General features: G+C 37.8%; 5 protein-coding genes across 6 annotated transcripts; 2 read left to right on the plus strand and 3 right to left on the minus strand.

The window, feature by feature from the left end:
* Positions 1–95: 95 nt before the first annotated feature.
* Positions 96–5468, minus strand: LOC103326113 (phosphoesterase). 2 transcript variants are annotated; one of them, XM_008228321.3, is made up of 12 exons: positions 4979–5464; positions 4470–4529; positions 3569–3625; positions 3423–3482; positions 2712–2783; positions 2527–2583; positions 2060–2136; positions 1546–1627; positions 1300–1416; positions 791–918; positions 549–618; positions 96–440 (listed from the first exon to the last, which is right to left on the minus strand). In XM_008228321.3, exons 1-12 carry the CDS (start codon positions 5351–5353, stop codon positions 393–395), a joined length of 1203 nt encoding a protein of 400 aa, XP_008226543.2. In that variant the 5' UTR covers positions 5354–5464; the 3' UTR covers positions 96–392. The 2 variants fall into 2 exon arrangements, 1 of the variants encoding a protein (XP_008226543.2); XR_016124991.1 differs by lacking the exon at positions 96–440 and having other exon boundaries at positions 597–618; positions 791–956; positions 4979–5468.
* A 77-nt stretch (positions 5469–5545) lies between these two features.
* On the minus strand, positions 5546–7653 carry LOC103326114 (uncharacterized). The gene has a single exon (XM_008228322.2). It carries the CDS (start codon positions 7611–7613, stop codon positions 5772–5774), a length of 1842 nt encoding a protein of 613 aa, XP_008226544.2. The 5' UTR covers positions 7614–7653; the 3' UTR covers positions 5546–5771.
* Positions 7654–7799: 146 nt separating this feature from the next.
* Positions 7800–11749, plus strand: LOC103326112 (Rab3 GTPase-activating protein non-catalytic subunit). The gene is made up of 8 exons (XM_008228320.2): positions 7800–8196; positions 8339–8473; positions 8779–8970; positions 9274–9335; positions 9473–9630; positions 10404–10552; positions 10639–10782; positions 11488–11749. The coding sequence occupies exons 1-8, from the start codon at positions 7852–7854 to the stop codon at positions 11665–11667; spliced, it is 1365 nt and encodes a 454-aa protein (XP_008226542.2). The 5' UTR covers positions 7800–7851; the 3' UTR covers positions 11668–11749.
* Positions 11750–12900: 1151 nt separating this feature from the next.
* LOC103326111 (Peptide-N4-(N-acetyl-beta-glucosaminyl)asparagine amidase A protein) lies at positions 12901–15066 on the plus strand. The gene has a single exon (XM_008228319.3). The coding sequence runs from the start codon at positions 12986–12988 to the stop codon at positions 14804–14806; it is 1821 nt and encodes a 606-aa protein (XP_008226541.2). The 5' UTR covers positions 12901–12985; the 3' UTR covers positions 14807–15066.
* A 347-nt stretch (positions 15067–15413) lies between these two features.
* LOC103326110 (polygalacturonase-like) lies at positions 15414–17307 on the minus strand. Its single transcript, XM_008228317.3, has 3 exons — positions 17121–17307; positions 16590–16898; positions 15414–16426 (listed from the first exon to the last, which is right to left on the minus strand). Exons 1-3 carry the CDS (start codon positions 17253–17255, stop codon positions 15665–15667), a joined length of 1206 nt encoding a protein of 401 aa, XP_008226539.2. The 5' UTR covers positions 17256–17307; the 3' UTR covers positions 15414–15664.
* Positions 17308–18172: the final 865 nt, after the last annotated feature.

Consider the following 18172-nt stretch of genomic DNA (forward strand, 5'->3'; position numbering starts at 1 on the left):
TTTTTATCAGATAATTCCCTCGTAAAGCCAGAAAAGGCATCATTGATTTAGTTTTTGAAATTACATTAATGTCATTAAAGAGGAGAACATCTATCTATCACAATGGAGAACTGAACTATCAAACTGCATGTTACAATGCTACAACAGAATCTGCAGAGAAATTTTTGCTTTTCGGCAGATGTAATTTTGGATGTTAAGCTAGAGCAACATTCAGTCATAACATAAGCTAACAGAACCTCCTAGCAAGGAACAAAAAATACTACTACTAAGCAAAACAAAAGTTCCAGTAACTTCCGACAAAGGCCAACTACATAATAATTACATGATACAGATTTCTTTTTCTAAAATTGGGGGCTGAGGGGCAACATAATTTCGACGTCAACGTCCCTTGCTCAAACACCAAAGTATTCCTCTGGGACATAAAATTTTAAACCAACGGCCTGCAAAAGGAAAAAAAAACAACCATAAACACCAAAGTATTCCACTGGGACATAAAACTTTAAACCACGCATGTCATAATTTAATATCATAATGTAGGATATTAGTACCTCCGCAAATTTGATATCAGCATCACTGTGATCATTTTTTCTCCCAGCTGCATCACCAACATAAAAGGATCTACAATGCAGACAGAAAAAGCTTTTATAATCTCATTGATCCCGTCCTTTCGATAATAATTGCTATTGAAACGAACAAAACTACACTGATTAATAAGGAAGCAATTCTATGTCTCTCTTCCTATGTGCAGAATAGTGATATGGTAACCAAACAAGAAAAGAAAAGAGCTTACTGATCCATGTCAATGGAAATGCCAGAGTTGAAGTGTTGTTCCAATATATGCCACATCCCCGGCTTGGGTTTGCGAAAGGGGTCTTCTGCTTGACCACCAGATTTTCCAAGGCCACAAGCTATGAAAACCTGGACAGCGACAACTTCAATACTCCTTGCATTTTTTTCTTAAGGAAAAAATGTGTCATTTCATAGTTCTCTACATAATTGTTCTCATCATAAGATTCTACACTCTTATACAATATTGAATTTTTTCTACATGTCAGAAGCTGAAGTACTAACTTAAAAAAAAAATTACTACTAAACTATTTTCTCCTTATTGCCAAGGCTGAATGTCCCCTTTTGAAAATATGGGTTGTTCAACCAAATGACTCTTATCACAAAGGGTGAACAGACTTCCTGATTAAGAATTTAAGATGAATTTATCAGTTGCATCAGAAATGGACCATTGCATGGTTGGATCTTGCAACCACGTGAGGTAGGCAATGTAAGTTAGTCAGAAAGAATTACCTGAATTGGGACCTTCACTTTCTTAATAAAGTTGTTGAGCCGACCAATTTTTGAGTCCACAGCTACTTGTCTCTTGTTCTTCCAGCGCTCAATGTTGGACTCATTTGTAAAAATTACCTGACGTGGTCAAATTTTCAATTAGTGCAGCCCCAAACAACTAAACAAACGAGAATGTCAAACTGTCCAAAAATCACAAGACTTCTGTACAAATTTCAATAGCTTATATGATAACAAAAAAATACAAACCAGCTTGTAGCCATCCTCATACAGGCTTTGTAGCTTATCAGGAATTGAAGGATACATAAGGGACCAAGCATCAGCACCTACCCTGAGATTAGACCAGCATATTAGGTTGTCAACAAAAATTCTTGTCCATAGTTCTGGGGTCTAGGCCAAATGAGAACTTCTTTCTTTTGTACAAATGAAACTCACTTGTACATTTACATTGCACGAAACCATTCAAAAGAGATATTTATGACAGACTTCCTCATGGGCCTATATAGTATATACTCATATTATTCCCATAGGATTTCCTTTTAATCAAGATTGATGAAGTCAGTTAACATAAAGAAGAAAAATTTCAAACCCATTGAAGTACAAAATTCTCACTTGATTGATGGGGCATGAGAAATCAAAGCCTATGATATGATATTCTTATTTGAGGGATCTCTTAATAGAAGGGGACTATATTACATTGGCATGAATAATATATGTGTACATATATCATTCATGCCAATGTAAAAATAGTAATATCCACTACCTCTTTACATTAGTATTTGCAAGACATCCATCAAAATCAAAAGCAGCAATTTTACTTGAATCATGTAGTCCATCATCCTGTGAAAAAGCAAAGCACACAACGAACCGTGAACAACATTAAACTACCTCTGCTAAAAATTATCAAGTGAAGTTTGTTTGGTAGGTCTAACATATGACTGCATGTGTACAATTGAGAATTATAGATCATAAAAAGTCGTGATTAGTGAACATATATATGCACCATTTTATGTTGGAAGAAAGAAAAACAGATAAAAGCAATTAATGAAAAAAATAAATGGAAATCCAACATAAAAATACTTTGTTCATAAAACTATAAATGGAACAAAGTAGCCTGAGTAATAAATAGACAAACACGTCGACGTATGCATAAAATCAGCCCTTATAATGATTTTCATTATCAAACAAGCTTTTTAAAAGAACCTTTACAAATAGAGATAAATGTCTCACCCGTTCAAGAAATATGATTGTTTGGAACGCCTTCCATTTAGGTGAAAGAGTTGCATCCTGCACCAGTAAACATTTCCAATGAAAGAAAACAAAGGTGAAAGGTACATTTTTCAGGAAGCACAAAAAGTTTCTTCAATTCCACAAAATGTACAGATGCACATTGAAGGTAAGGAGATGGATCAGACCTTGTACTTTTCTTTCACATCAGAAATTGTAAAGGATATGTCCAGCTTAGCTTGTCCATCACATTTAGATGACTGTAAACAAAAAACAAATAATGATTGATGATAGAAAGTTATATCAAGGACAAGAAACAATGCATAGCTTAACTCCTATTTAACATAATTCATTATTACAAATGAGCAAATCTGCATAAAGCATATAATGAGTTCCTGAGTAGTTATGAGTTCAGTTGTACCTAGATGTTGATGCAGGAATAAAAGAAGGAATAGTTCGAGTAACATGCATTCAGTCCATGTGATATATTTGTAATCTACTTAGGAACAGAAACAAAAAGACACAGCAAAACTCAGGAAACAAGGAATTGCAATCTGGAAAAACATGGAAATAAATAGTAGAGGACAACAATTCTGAAGCAAACAGAAAACTTAATAAGAGTCTACAAAAACTGAATAAAAAGCTTGAATCAGGCAGTAAATAAGAAGAACCACACTAAGGTATTTCGCATGCAATCCCTGAAATTTTAAGAAGGAATGTGTAGGGAAGCATGATGTTGAGAAAAGATGTTCAATGAGAGTAGAGTGACTGCAAATTTTCAGACAGCATCTCAGAGCGCACTGAGTAAAGTAGAAAAATCCAAGATGAACAAATCAAGTCCAAGAGATATATATACAAATAAAGATATGTTTAGCTACTCTAAAATGGCATCTGCATACCTTCGCTTTCTTTAGGCTCCTTTCCTCTTCTTCATTTTCATTTTCATCTACTTCATGAACCTATATTAGGAAAACATAAAAAATCACCACAGGAATTTCCTTTGGCAAAGCATGTTACAAGGAAGCCAAAAATAGGGTATGTTTACTCTTTTTCCTTGAGAACTTTCCTTTCCTTCAACCACGTGTGTACTTTCATTTGAACCCTGCAAGATTCAATATTATTTTTTACCAAAAAGAAAAAAAGGTATTTCAAATAAGACATTAATAACCTAGCAGATTCAGTGAGAAGATGTAGAGCAGAAATCAAACAAATAGACCAAAGGGTTCACTTCACCAAGAATTGTGAAAGAATAAAAGGCTGGAATTGACTTGGGAATTTCCCTCGTTAATATACTATAATAACAAATGCTAATGGATTTGAGTAAGATGGAATATGCTGGTATTCAAATCAAGGGAATATTGGTCTTTTTTGTATTGTTTTGTGAGTTAATTGGTCAGGCTAGAATATGCGTGTCATTTATTTTAGGGCATTATTTGTTGGTTTTGGTTCATCTTTGTAAGTTGTTGTTTTCTTTCAAGTTTATTTGGTCCCTCAAGTTTGCAGTTTCACCATTCACAGATGGAGTGTAGATAAGCTATACATATTATGTTATGAATAATTATGAGTGAAGTATTTTAGCTCCTGACAATAAAATTTTGTGTTGAGGCCAGGCTTTGGGTCCTTCTGATACCTCTTTTTCTGAAATGGGATACTCATAAACCTTTAGTATCTAGGCTGTTCTGTCTTCTTTCTGTCATCAATCATCTTACTTTCAGCAAGCTTCAATTTAGCCTCAATGATGCAGGAGCCCAAATAAAATTAAGAAATAATTTTGAGTCGCATTATTGTAGCACAACACTGACTTTCAGGATTAATAATACTTCGTTACCACGCACACTGACTTTCAGGCTTGTAAGCCCCCCTCATGTAAGTTTATATTATTCCTTTTTCCTTTGTTTTTCTTATTCACAATCTACAGCAGGAAATAGCAGGAAATCAACACATACCTCCCCTCGAGATTTATCCGAGGCAGCCACCAATTTCTTCAAAGATTCCTGATCACAACTCTGAAAGTACAAACAAGTGGGACAATAAACAAATAGAGTGAAACTTGAAACCATGTCTGCTAAACTAATTAACACTATTACACTCAAAGTTCCTGTTTGATTGCAGAGAAAATTCAGAAACCAAAAGGGAAAATAAAGCTCAATCTTTAATTGATATTTTGAAAACCAAAACTTCAATGCTTTACACATGCAACCCTGGTTCTTCCCAAAAAGAAACAATCTAAATTACTTCAAAATGTTCCTCCTTTCAGTTTTTTTTATTTTTATTTTTTTATAAGAAAAAGAGTTCATTTTTCATTTAGCTACTTAATTATTCTCGAAACGAAGGCGAGAACTAGAAAACACCCAAAACTTCAACTTCATTTTTCTTTGTTTTCCTAAAAACAGAAGCCAAAGTTAATTCTCACTGACCAAACAAAGCAAAACTCAAAACTGGAAATGGGCCAAACCTCCAAAGACTGAAACCCTTTAATTTTCTCGACCGAAGCAACCGACTCGGAGCCGAAGTTAAAGCAATCCAAGTGGTGCCACTTGGTCACGTCGAAACCGCGCGCGTCTCTGCTGACCAAGCCCAGCCTCAGAGCCTTAGCGTCGATCGCTTTCGAGCACTTCTTGCAGGAGGACCTCTTCGATTTCGCGTACTCTGCCGATATTTGGGTCGAAGAAGAAGACGACATTAGTCCCGTGGAGAAGCGGATACGAGCGAAACGTTTCGGGGTGTGGAGACAGAGTAGCACGGAGTTAGGGGTTTTGGCGAGGTGGGGAATTAGATGGGTGAAGATACAGCTACCGGCAGTTGCATGGAAATTGGGGATGGTCAGCATTTGGAAGTTAGGTTTTTGGCTTTTTGGGGTTAGGGATTTCCCGCCATTTTTTAGTGCAAGAACGAGAGAAAAGCAGCGAAGGCCATAGCTGATTGCTTTGCTTTGTAGTTCCAAAGAAAAAAATAAAACAAAATAATTATTTTTATCTTCATTTATTTTATTTTACAAGAATCCATTTATTTAATTATTAACTTACAGCAAATTAAGATAATTCATTAGAAATACAGAAAATATGAAATAAGGCAGATTGCAGCTCAACAAAAGTTGATTCAAAACTACCATGGCAAAACTCTCTTGCACTCAACTTCAACTTCATACAACAAGAGGCATCATCAATTCATAACATACATATGCTCTCTGTAATTTTCTAAACTAGCCGATACAGTGATCCAAACAAGAGGCATGAAATGATATTGTTTCAAGTCTTTGCACCGAAGTCACCATCCAGAATTGCATGCCTAGTCAAAACAATCTCCTTCACAAGATTTCTGTAATTGAATGGTCTAACTGCTGCTCGCAAGAACAGTTGCGGAGGAATTTTACTCTTTTTAATCCTTTTCCTCCATGGACCATACCTAGCCATCTTCCATTCTTCGGGGCTCACAGTCGGTCGTTTTCTCCTCAAGTCGGTTTCATCACCATCATCTTCCAAGTTTCCATATTTGTTCCTTTCCATTGCTCTCAGTTGCTTCTTATAGTACTCAGTATTTACCTCTACACTCCGTTTTGCTAGCTTTTCCATTGCATCAGAGCTACTCACCGCCTTTTGAAACTCCTCCTCCCAATATTTCTCATCCTCTTCTTCACCTAACTCTTCTTCTTCAACTCCCAATTCATCGTCTCCATCATCTTCCTCCTCGTCATCATTGCTGTTCTCATTATCATCCCCAAATTCATTCTCTCCGCCATCTTCCATTTCCATAACAACATCTTCTTCCTCATTATTATCCTCATCAACCTCAATCCAATCCGTATACTCCTTCTCAGCCACATTGATACTGCGGACATCATCCTCATCATCATCCGGAGCATCACAACCCAACTCCCACTCCTCCAACTTAGCCTTCCACTCCTTCGTATAGGGATGCAACAACTGAACCGGATGATTCTTCAGCAAAAACCCCAAACACCTAGACTTCTCTTCATCACTCAACTTCTCATAACCCTTCACCACATCATCCACAAACGCCTTCTGATTGACCTTCACAATCTTACACAACCCACCAAAATAAGTGCACATTTCAACACTCCCATCATCTCTCTCCAACTCAAATAAGTAATCCTCCTCTGTTTTCGGATCAAGAAAAGGCGCCAACACCCGGAAAAAATCACCCTGAGGCTCAAACCTACACTGATAAACCGGCCTCTTCACGTATATTATATCTGGTCTCATCCAAGCTGCACATTTTGTTATCATGGACCTAGTCAAGTTCCCAAGCCTACCCATCAAGTTCCACTTATCCAACCTCTGTTTATCACCTTCCACAACCACCTCACAGACCAAAGTCCACTGCTGCCACGGCAAATCTGAAAGTCTCCACCTTGGGTGCCTCACAAACACCCAAAAGTACTTAAACCCTTTGCTCCTGTCCAACTGTGTCAGTCTCTTCCCAAAATCTTGACCCATCTCAAATTGCTCAATCTTTTCCCACTCTTCCTGGTCCTTAACTTCACCAATCATCGTTACCCTCTCGTCGGTGAACCTCCCCCGAACCGGTTCACCGACGACCACTCCACGCCATGAGTAAGGCCCAAATTCGCCGTACTTGTACCAATCATGGGGGTGGCGCAAATTGGGGTCGTCTTTCTCCATGAACCGGACCATGCGGTCGTACCCAAGCCCGATTTGCTGGAGCTCGTCGTCGGTGAAGTTATCAGCGTACTTCCGGCTAGGGTTCTTGAGTCGGTAGAACATGGACTCCGCAAGCTTCTTGCTTTTCCGGCGAGCATTTTGCTTCACCTCCTTGCGAAACTCCGCGTTACCTTCGATTCGGCCCGGGGACGGTCCACCTCCGGGCTTCTTCTTGCTACGGCCGGCTAACGAGCGGATGTCCCGCCGGAGTTGGGGAATTTGGTGGGAAAATGTGAAATTGGGGTCGGAATTTTGAGGGAATTGGGAGAATGCTTTGATGCAGAGGCGTTTAGGAGCGGTGCTGATGGGTTGAAGTGTTAGAGTTTTGCGGAGAGGGTTGGGAAATGGAGTGAAGAGAAAGAGAGAAGGGTTTAGGGTTTTAGCAAGCGAGGGGTCTTGGCTCAACATTTTTGATTTCTCGAAGGACCACCAAAACTGAGTTACAGTTTAATCTTAGAGATGCATCATTAATGGCCAAAACGATGGTTAAAACTTAAAACGGTGTCGTTTACTTATACTTTATTATGGAACGGAGAACGACGACGTTTTTATTATACTTATTACGAAACGCAAAGCAGAACCCAAAGATATCTCTTTCCTCTTGCTTCGTCTTGCTCCTTCTACTTGGATCCCGATCCGATCAACCATGTCGAAGCGAGCTCATACGACAGAGCTGGGCAGCATAGCTTGCGAAGAGCTCGGCGAGCTCGGCGCTGGCAAGGAGGGCTGGCTGGTCGACAACCCGAGCCTCCTCTGCGCCCTCGACACCCACTCCCTCGCGCTCGCCAACCGCTCCGTTATTGTAGTTCTCGGGTGGGCCGAGCCCGACTCGACCCGGCTCAAGATCCGACCCGAATTGTCCCCGATCTCGGCGGAGTTCGTCACGGCTATAGAGTGGTTGGTGTTTGATGAGATAAGGGTCGTCGTGGCCGGGACTTCGTCTGGCTCCCTCCTCTTTTTCTCTTTGGCTGGTGATTTAATTCATAAACAGGTAAAGCTGCCGCATTCGGTTTGGTCGATGAACATTTATCATTCAATGTTTCAAATTTCATTCCGTTCGTTAAGTTTTTGCATATTGGGTTTGTAAATGTGATGATTTTGTATGGCATTGTGATTCATTTATGTACTTACAGATGGTATATCCTGCACGGATTATAAGGTTGAGAGTGCGCGGAACGAAGAGAGATTTGAGCCATGAAACATCCTCGGAGGAGGTTTGTGTTGTTATGCCAGGCATAGTAGCCCGTTTTGATGGTTCTGATATTCAGGTATGAGAAACTTTTGTGTTTTTGCCTTGCTAGCAATGAAGAGTTTTAGCTGTAATGTCATCTTTGAGCGTAAATCATGTTAGTGTTTATCTTGAATTTTGCACTCTTTCACCTTCTGAATTGCAAAGATAAAGTATTTTTAGTTATAAGTTAACAAGATGGTATGGATGTTTACTGTTGTTGGAGACTTGGAAAATTTTCAGATTGCCCCTTCTTTTCTGGTTTGATTTTCGTGTTTGCTTCTACCTTTTAGGAGCGCAATCAGTATGGGTTCTAATAATATGCTTTACATGCTTGGAATGTAGAATATGCTGCACCAGTGGTTTCAAGAAACACGGTCTCAGTTTTGGGATCCAATCCCCAGAAAGCGAAGCTCAGATGATTTTGGACGTTCTTATGGTAAATTGCCTTACCAGTTATGGAGTGTCAGCAAGTATGGTACCTGTGCTGATGCAGCAATTACTGGCATTATGCCTCCACCACTGATGGAAATCCAGGTAGAATTACCCTGCTTATTTTCATATTCTGATGCTTTCTTCAGGATCCACCTTGATAGAATAAGTTCTTTTGATTTCGCCAGTGACTTGAAAGATAAAAAGATGTCAAACAGTGGGGATATATTGCACCGAAATTTATGTCTGTAACATTTACAATTTTTTCTTATTGCCATGCTTGTCCACCGTTTTTGTATTTGTATTTTTCCCTGGCAGTAATGCTTCTGATGTTAATTCCCTATAAATCATGGAAAGCCTTCTGAAGTTATTTTGGATTTGAATTCAGCTGCTTTTATTGTTGGGCAGTCAAATGAACATTATTACTGTGGAATCACTGTTGGAGAGGATGCCGTGATTTCTGCCTTCAGGTTAGTGTGATGAGATGTTGCAATTCAAAAATTTCCCACTTAGTAAAATTTATTCTTATGTTTTGCAATTCAAAGTGCTCTCTTTCTTATGTTATTTTGGTATATTTAATGATTAGATTTTTTTTTTCCATATAAAGACTTTCAGAAGACAAAAATAGGTCTTTGGTGGGAGCTATCTTGTCTAAAGTTGTGCCTGCAACATTTTCGACAATAGCTTCATTGTCAAAAATGATTTGGCGGAGTGACCAGACTTCACCTAGAAAATCAGATGAGAAGCCTCAACCATTTGCACGAGGTGAGAATAATTTACTATTGTTATTAACTTAAAGTTAATGATGTTGTTGACTGATTTATGTAGTTTTTCCACCCGAATGTATTGGTGAAAGGAGGAGGAGATCATTGAATTATATTGATGATTGACTTCATTGCCTCTATATAAAGACCTTATGCTTTTTCCATATATCTATGGAAACATATAGATCTTTACATTTATGTGCGCATCTGTGGCTATAGCAAATTTATAGGAAATAAAATATGATAAAATTATGCAAATACCAAATAAAGCGATGGACTCAGATGAAAAGACATGAAATAAATGGAATTAGAAATCAAAAGTACTCTTTTGGCTGAGGGGTTGAGTAAAAGTGCACAAAAGTGACATGATCTTATAAAGTCAAAAATATAAGCACGAAGAATAGAGAATGGTGAATCATGCATCCGTATCTCTGGTGGCCCTGTCTGCTACTCGCATGACTATTGTGCTCTCCTTACTTTCTTGGCTCTTGGAACTTTGCTAATTGTATTGAAACATAATTAACAAGAAATGATATATTAGCTTGAACATGCTTTTGGACTGCTAAGTGGAACAAAAGTACATTCCTTAGTTTTTCTGTGTTTGTGACATTCAATCAAGAGTGATATGATATGCTTTAGTGTAAGCACAAAAGAAATTCAATCTAATTTTTTTGTGGTACTATTATAATTGGTTTTTTCTTCTTGGATTTCAAATTCTACGTACAATCATTTATCAACTGCATTTTGGCTGACCTGCAGTGTGATTTGTGACAGCTTCACCATTGACATGTTTGAAGGATTTCCCAAGAAAGGGTGAGAAGCTTACCTTATCACCTAGTGGCACGTTGGCTGCAATTACAGATTCACTTGGTCGTATATTGCTTTTAGACACTCAAGCACTTGTTATAGTGCGGCTCTGGAAGGTTTTATCCCAGAATCCTTGAATTTATTTTTACTTTTTTTTTTCCTTTCATTTTGTTTCCTAATGGTGGTTTGAATCGATTTGCAGGGATATCGGGATGCTAGTTGCCTATTCATGGAGATGCTGGCAAAAAAAGATACTGCAGCTTCCGGTTCTAGTTATTATGAACCTACAAAGAGTGATTACTGCCTGTGTTTGGCTATTCATGCCCCTCGGAAAGGAATTGTTGAGGTAGTTTCTTTTACTATGTCCTCAGAAATTATCTCCTTTTTCTGAGATTAAAGCAGTCAAAGATCCTTTGCATTCTCTTAGTTACATTGTTTTGCTAGCTTACTATTTAGTGAGACTGCAAATAAATCTTTCCTGTTTTCTTGAAGGTACTTGTATCAGGAACTCTTTAGTAAATTTTTTAATTGCAAAGAATAGACTGTAAAGTGATAAGTTCCTCTAGATACATTTTCTACCTTAATTATTATGAGTCTTATGTGGACGATTGTGGATCTTGAAGGTATTGTACAGCAGTCCATGCATACATGTTAGAGAAATAGAATGTAAAATTGATAGTTGATTCTTTTAGAGGCCTTCTATACATTAGTTGTTCTTAAGAATCATATTTCAAAATTTTATGCAAGCTTTTGAAAGTTTTGTTCAAAATTAGATGATGGGGACAGGGCTCCACTCTTCTTCCATTTAACTTAAATGATGTGAATGAGTTGCATATAATGGGGGCCCGAGGATAGAATGAATGGATATCATTATGTATTAAAGAGAGAACATATAGTTCAAATTTAAGTACGATCACAAAATTCTGTTTAGTTTTGGACTGATGGGGCCTTCTCTGTGCATTTGCTAAACCACTGCCTTAGTTGATTAAGATCAAGCTTGGTTTTACTTGATTAACTTAAATATGTTTGCTCATGTGGCAATGTCATGCAGATTTGGCAGATGAGAACTGGGCCGAGGCTTCGATCATTTCAGTGTGCCAAAGGAAGCAAACTACTGCAACCTACCTACAGATTTGGATCATCAATAGCCTCCACCTATGTCCCTTTGGAGGTTTTCTTGTTGAACGGTGACTCTGGTCAAATATCAGTTTTAAATCGAACTCTTAATTGAGTGTAAATATCAGAGATGTGTAAATCTTATTGTGTAATGAAATGATGATATTTTTCATGGAATGAAATCAATTCTAGCAGTACAGCATCAATGTTTACACAGAAAGCACCTGTAGATAACCCAGAGGACATGCACCTTACAAACAATGTGATCAGTTTTACACTGCTCAAAAGTTCACATTGCAAGATTAATTTAGTGGTCTTTATACTAGAGTTGCTAAATTTGAGGTGCTATAATAATTTCTTTTATGGTAATTTAATTATATACTAATTTTGTTTGTCTGTTTTAGGTCATTTTTATTTCTGTTATCCTAATTTTTTTTTTTTCATGTGGGCTGCCAATTGGTTTTATACGTTTGTTTCTTGCCCTGGAGTATCTCATCAATCAAACCGCCTTTATTAATTGCTTGGAATTGTCCATTCTCCATTGCACCCTGATCTCTGAATCTTTCTAGTACAGGTTAAATTTACAGACAGAAAATAATAGAGAATGTTCGTTGCTAACAATGTATTAAAAACAACAAAGAAAACCCAAAAAAGAGCCGCGTGGATAAATTTCTTCTTATGGTATACAATTCTTCATAGACTTCTCTGGTTTCACTTGAAATGTCACTGTTCACTTCCACAATAGTATGTACAATATTTTCAAAGACATTCCAATTGCTCTTTGTAGAAAATAAAAATTGCAAAATTTGGTTCTAAATGTAGCTACTTTTATCACAATTTTTTGTTGCAAGGTACTTTTATCACAATTGATTTGTGCTGGAATTACTAAAAATGAATTAAAAGCTGAATAGCAATGGGGAATAGTAAATTGATTTATCAAGCACTTGCTAATTTGGAAAACTAAATTGAAATTTGACTTTCCTTATTAAAATTAAAACTAAAACAATCATATCAATGGGTGTAGGTATATAGCACAGTTGGTTGCGCTCTTTCGTATCAAGTCGTGTGAGTAGAGATTCGAAACCTGACACACCCAAGACTATTTGTGTGTAAACCCCCTCACCCTATAGCTTCGCTTGTACTCAAGAAATTTAAATAAATAAATAAAAAATCATTATCATCATCATCACAGAGATGGCTACATTCAATCATTTCCTTCGCTTAGGTTGAGAGCCAGTAACACACGCAACAATAACTTCAACAGAATTTCTAATCAAAAAGTGGATATTTTTAATATATAAAAATTATATAGTTAAAATCACCATTGTTTTTCACTCCTAGACACCTAATAAAACAGAAAAATACCACCAGACTAGGGCATCTAAAACAAAGTAAACCACCAAAGCAAAAGCTCAACCACCAGTCAGTCACTCATGGCCTCTCTGTTGCCCCTTTTCTTCCTCCTACTCCTCCACCAACCTCTGTTTTCCATAGCCAATGTCCACAAGCTCAACCTCCTCCGATCTGAGCTTCTCTCCGAACCCACACCTCTACATGACACACCACCAACTGTATATTTTGAAGTAACCAAACCCATTGAAGTACCAAAAATCAAGCCGTGTTCCCAGCTCATTCTCCAGCATGACTTTGCCTACACATATGGCCAACCTCCAGTCTTTGCAAACTACACCCCTCCTTCCCATTGCCCATCTCAAACTTTCTCCACAATTGTCCTTGAATGGAAAGCTACCTGCAGAGGAAGGCAATTTGACCGCATTTTCGGGGTTTGGCTTGGTGGGGTTGAGATTCTCAGGAGCTGCACAGCAGAACCAAGGCCGAATGGGATTGTTTGGACTGTCGAGAAGGACATCACAAGGTACTATTCACTGCTTAAGAGTAATCAAACACTTGCTGTTTATCTTGGCAATTTGATAGATAAAACCTACACTGGGATTTATCATGTGAATATAAGCATTCATTTTTACCCTGCTGAAGAGAAATTGAATTCTTTTGAGCAAAAGTTGGATAATTTGGCATCTGGGTACCATTCTTGGGCTGATTTGATTTTACCCATTTCGAGAAATCTGCCTTTGAATGATGGATTGTGGTTTGAAGTTCAGAATTCAAATGATACGGAGTTGAAGGAGTTCAAGATTCCACAAAATGCTTATAGGGCTGTGTTGGAGGTGTATGTTTCATTTCATGAGAATGATGAATTTTGGTATTCAAATCTTCCTAATGAGTACATAGCTGCAAACAACCTTAGCAGTACACCTGGAAATGGACCTTTTAGGGAGGTTGTGGTCAGTCTAGATGGTGAGGTTGTTGGTGCAGTCTGGCCTTTTACTGTGATTTTCACTGGAGGGATCAATCCTCTTTTGTGGAGACCGATTACTGCAATTGGCTCATTCGATCTTCCGACTTATGATATCGAAATTACACCATTTTTAGGGAAGATATTAGATGGGAAGAGCCACAAGTTTGGGTTTAATGTTACAAATGCCTTAAATGTTTGGTACATTGATGCAAATTTGCATCTCTGGTTGGACAAACAGAGCACAAAAACTGAAGGAAAGCTTTTTAAACATAGTAGCTTGCCCCTTGCTGTTTCCCTGGTTTCAGATTTCAAGGGTTTAAATGGCACATTTTTGACAAGGACAAGCAGGTCCGTGTCATCAACTGGATGGGTGAAGTCTTCCTATGGGAATATCACAACCCGTTCAATTCAAGACTTCTATTACAGTAATTCAATGGTCCTGGGGAAAGATGGTAATATGCAGATAGTCAACCAGAAGATCATTTTCAATGACTCAGTTCATATTAAGCTGCCATCCTCCTATGTTCACTCACTGACATCACAGAAAACATTTCCACTTTATTTGTACACTGACTACTTAGGACAAGGAAATGGAACTTATTTATTGATTACAAATGTGGACTTGGGATTTATTGAGAAGAAGTCTGGTTTGGGATTCTCGAACAGCTCTCTCAGAAATCTGCAGAGTGCTGAGGGCAATATGGTTGTGAAAAACAATTTGGTTGTGAGTGGATTGGGGAGCACTCAGCAAGTCTACAGATACGATGGTGGTAAATTCTGTTACTTCAGAAATATAAGCAGCTCAAACTACACAATACTCTATGACAAGGTGGGGAGCAAATGCAAAAAAAAATCGTTGTCCAATTGGGATTTTGTCTTAAGCAGACTGTGGCCTTTTGGTGCTCGAATGAATCTTGCTGGTCTCCGATTTACATGAGAACAATGAGGAAAGTCTAGCCCATCCACGTTCATGCATCTTCCAGTTTGGTGGTACCTCAAATAAATATGTGTATTCTGTACTCAATTTCATTTTGTGGGGATTTTTCTAGATTGTAGTTGAGGTATCTGCACCCAAAGTGATTCTGGTTTTACTTGGATTTGGAATGATTTCTAAAAAGTGGATCAGGTCAGCTTGTGCTATGTCAGTATAATCAAAGTTTATGCAGAAAATTATAAACCATTATTTTTAGAATCTAACTCCTCTGTTTGTTTTCGCATTTCTTGGCTTTTAAATTTTTAATATGATCCATGCATTAAAAATCCAAGGGGTATCCTCTATCTGCTATATCTGTGAGTTCTATTAAAATTTTGAACCGATTTTTGTGTGGACTTATCTCTGCAGAGGTCCTTCTACTTCCTTGATTTCTTTTAATTTCTTCTGGTTTGAGTCAATTTACCCTCCAATTTTCGGTCGTGTGTTTGTTTAATCTGCGTCTGTGAAATAACTCATTGACCTCCAACAAACCCCGTAAAACAGAGCCTATTAATTCATGCTATATTACCTTGATTTAATGTTCAAGTTTCATATAAACACGCAAATGCAATTAAAATCCAAATAATAATCACCACATTGAAACAAACTCCTTGAGCTAATTTTTGTTCCCGACAAATACTAGTACATGATTATTCTGAACAAACAATATTTAAAGCCAAAATTTATTACAAAAAGCAGCAATATTCTGTTGCTGATGTGATTCATAGATACGTACATCACCATTCATCATTCAATTAAGTACCCTATGATTTATACATCATTCTCTATCTTGGATGTGAAGATGGCGTAGGTGAGCTAATATCAGGCAACAGCTTTTGTACTACAAGCAGCAGGATCAACATGGCCAGCCACAGCAGGCTTCACGTTTTTACATCTAAATTGAGTCTCCAAACGGTCATCCCCTTCGACGATAACTCTCATGTCGATAAACCTGATGTCCTTACATGCGTCGGGAGCAGTGCCACACTCAAGAATAACGATACGAGGGTCCACGGAAGTGCCCTTAATGTTCTTGAAGCTCACATTTTCCACCTTAATTTTGGAGGGGTTTGTCGTTCGGCACGGTTTTGATGGGCAATGCTCCTGGTCTAATATTATAGCCATGTTCTGAAGATAGTCGAAAATAATGTCCTCAAAAACCAAATTAGAGATGGCTATATTAGCATTAGAAGCCGCCGAACTCTGGATCCTAATTGCACCCTCAGTGTGTGAGAAGGTACAGTTTCTCACCGTCACGCCCTTAACCGGCTCCTCTTTGCCAGTGTTGCCTAGGACACTCACACCAAGGCCATTGCCTTGTGAGCAGGTCATTTTTTCAATGTTGATCCCAGTGTTTCCATCTAGGATAGTGACACAGTTGTCGTGAAGGATTTTGATGTCTGTATTGATGATGTTAATGTTTGTTGACTTTTCGATCAGGATTCCCTCCCCACCTTTGATGCCAATGTCAACATCGTCCACTGTCACGTTTATTGACCGGTAAATGCCAATGTGACCGCCGACGCTATTGCTCGATGTTATGCCTTGGATGTGTGAATCCTTAACCAGAGCGAAAATTAAATTCTGCATTCAATCAAAGAAGCATTAATTAATCCCGATCGAACAGGATCATAACTTCCGTCTTCATTTTGTTTGAAGAAGTTCTGAGTTCAAAACTCATGTACGATAAATAGTTGTTGAATAAACAAACAAAAAAATCAAAATTAATGAGAATGGGGATGCTTACTAGAGGCGGTTGTTCGCATTGTTTAGCTTGGGTACAATTGCCTTCAAATCCCTGGCCATCAAAAATGCCATCTCCTGAGATGAACAAGTTGTTAACCTGCGTGAAACTAATCCACGCATTACGGTGCGCACCTCCAGTTACTGATTGCTTTTTTGAAGACTGCACTGTTCCGTCAACCTTAAAGTGAATAGTTTTTGCTTTGCAGGGCCCTGCAAAATCAACTGGACCAACTATATATGTTCCTTTTGGTATCACATATCTGTTATTTTGCCTCTCACTGCAGGCTTGTGCCCATGCTTGTGTGAAAGCCTGAAAATTTACTCACGTAACAAGAAAACATTAGTTTGATGAGAAACAATTCAGTTGGCTTGTAAACTTGTTCATAACACCAAAGGTATCACATAGCACACTAAATTTTATTCACCGAATGACGCGAAAGTATTTGATTGTTCGATGAAAAAACTAAAAGTTTATTTTGTTAGAGAAAAATCTGAGTTTCAATATCATGATCGAGAGTTTGTTGTTCGTTACCTTGGTATCATCTGTCTTGCCATCACCCTTGGCTCCAAATTTAACGACATCAACACTGATAGCTTTGGCTTTGATGGCACATATCGCTACCAAGAACAAAAACCAGGTAATCCCATGAATAAATTCTGAACCCATGTTTTAGACTTGTATTTGTAAACTTTTAGCCTCTGATAATCTCAGTACTGTTGGATTCAAGATCGGTCTCAAAGGGTGCATTTTATAGTGTCAAAAAGGAAACTCGCCACCACAAAATTGTGAACCAAAATTTATGTGGCCCACTACTAATCTCTTAAGTCCTATTCAGGTGCTGACTTTCTTTTGTTTATTTACTTTCCTTCACGTGGATTCAATTTCCTCCAATTTTAGTTGTTATTTTTGCTTAATTTAGGCTCCTACTATTCACACAAGAAACATATATGTCTTGCTTCTTTCAAGAAACTACGTTCACGGGGTAAATTTCGTTGACCTCCGGCAAATTCTGTGAATAAGAAAAAGTTTTGTTGACCTCGTACAAATTGTTTCAACAACTATTGTCCACAAGATTTGAACTCATGATCTACTTAAACAAAATAGAGACTGTTGTGTTGTGTTAGTAGACCAAATGATGAATGATAATTTATTTCATATTATAATGTTTATTGGTTACTTTTTATTAGTAATTATAATATACCTACAACAATAGTTTGCATTCTAATTTTTGTATATACTCTTGATGTACTTACATATATAATAATGTACCTATTATTTTTTATGTATAAAAATCGGCCTATTATATCTGTTCGCGTCACTACACACAAATTTTGATATTGATCTCATTTAATTGTTTATAATGGTGGTTGGAGTAGTGTGGGACGGAGAGAGTATGACATAATTAGTGAAGAAAGTAGTGATACTTGGTGTGTGAAATAGGAGTAATTTTTGTATGTTCCGAGTACTGGTGGGTGAAATAGGCATCTTTTCAAAATTTTCTTTAACTAAATATACATGCACCCATACTTTCTCAACAAAAGTGGCTTCACAAAGAATATGACAAAACTGAATTTGGGAGAAGC

The sequence above is a fragment of the Prunus mume genome, linkage group LG3, assembly GCF_029339155.1.
Source record: "Prunus mume cultivar Tortuosa linkage group LG3, ASM2933915v1, whole genome shotgun sequence".
NCBI lineage: Eukaryota > Viridiplantae > Streptophyta > Magnoliopsida > Rosales > Rosaceae > Prunus > Prunus mume.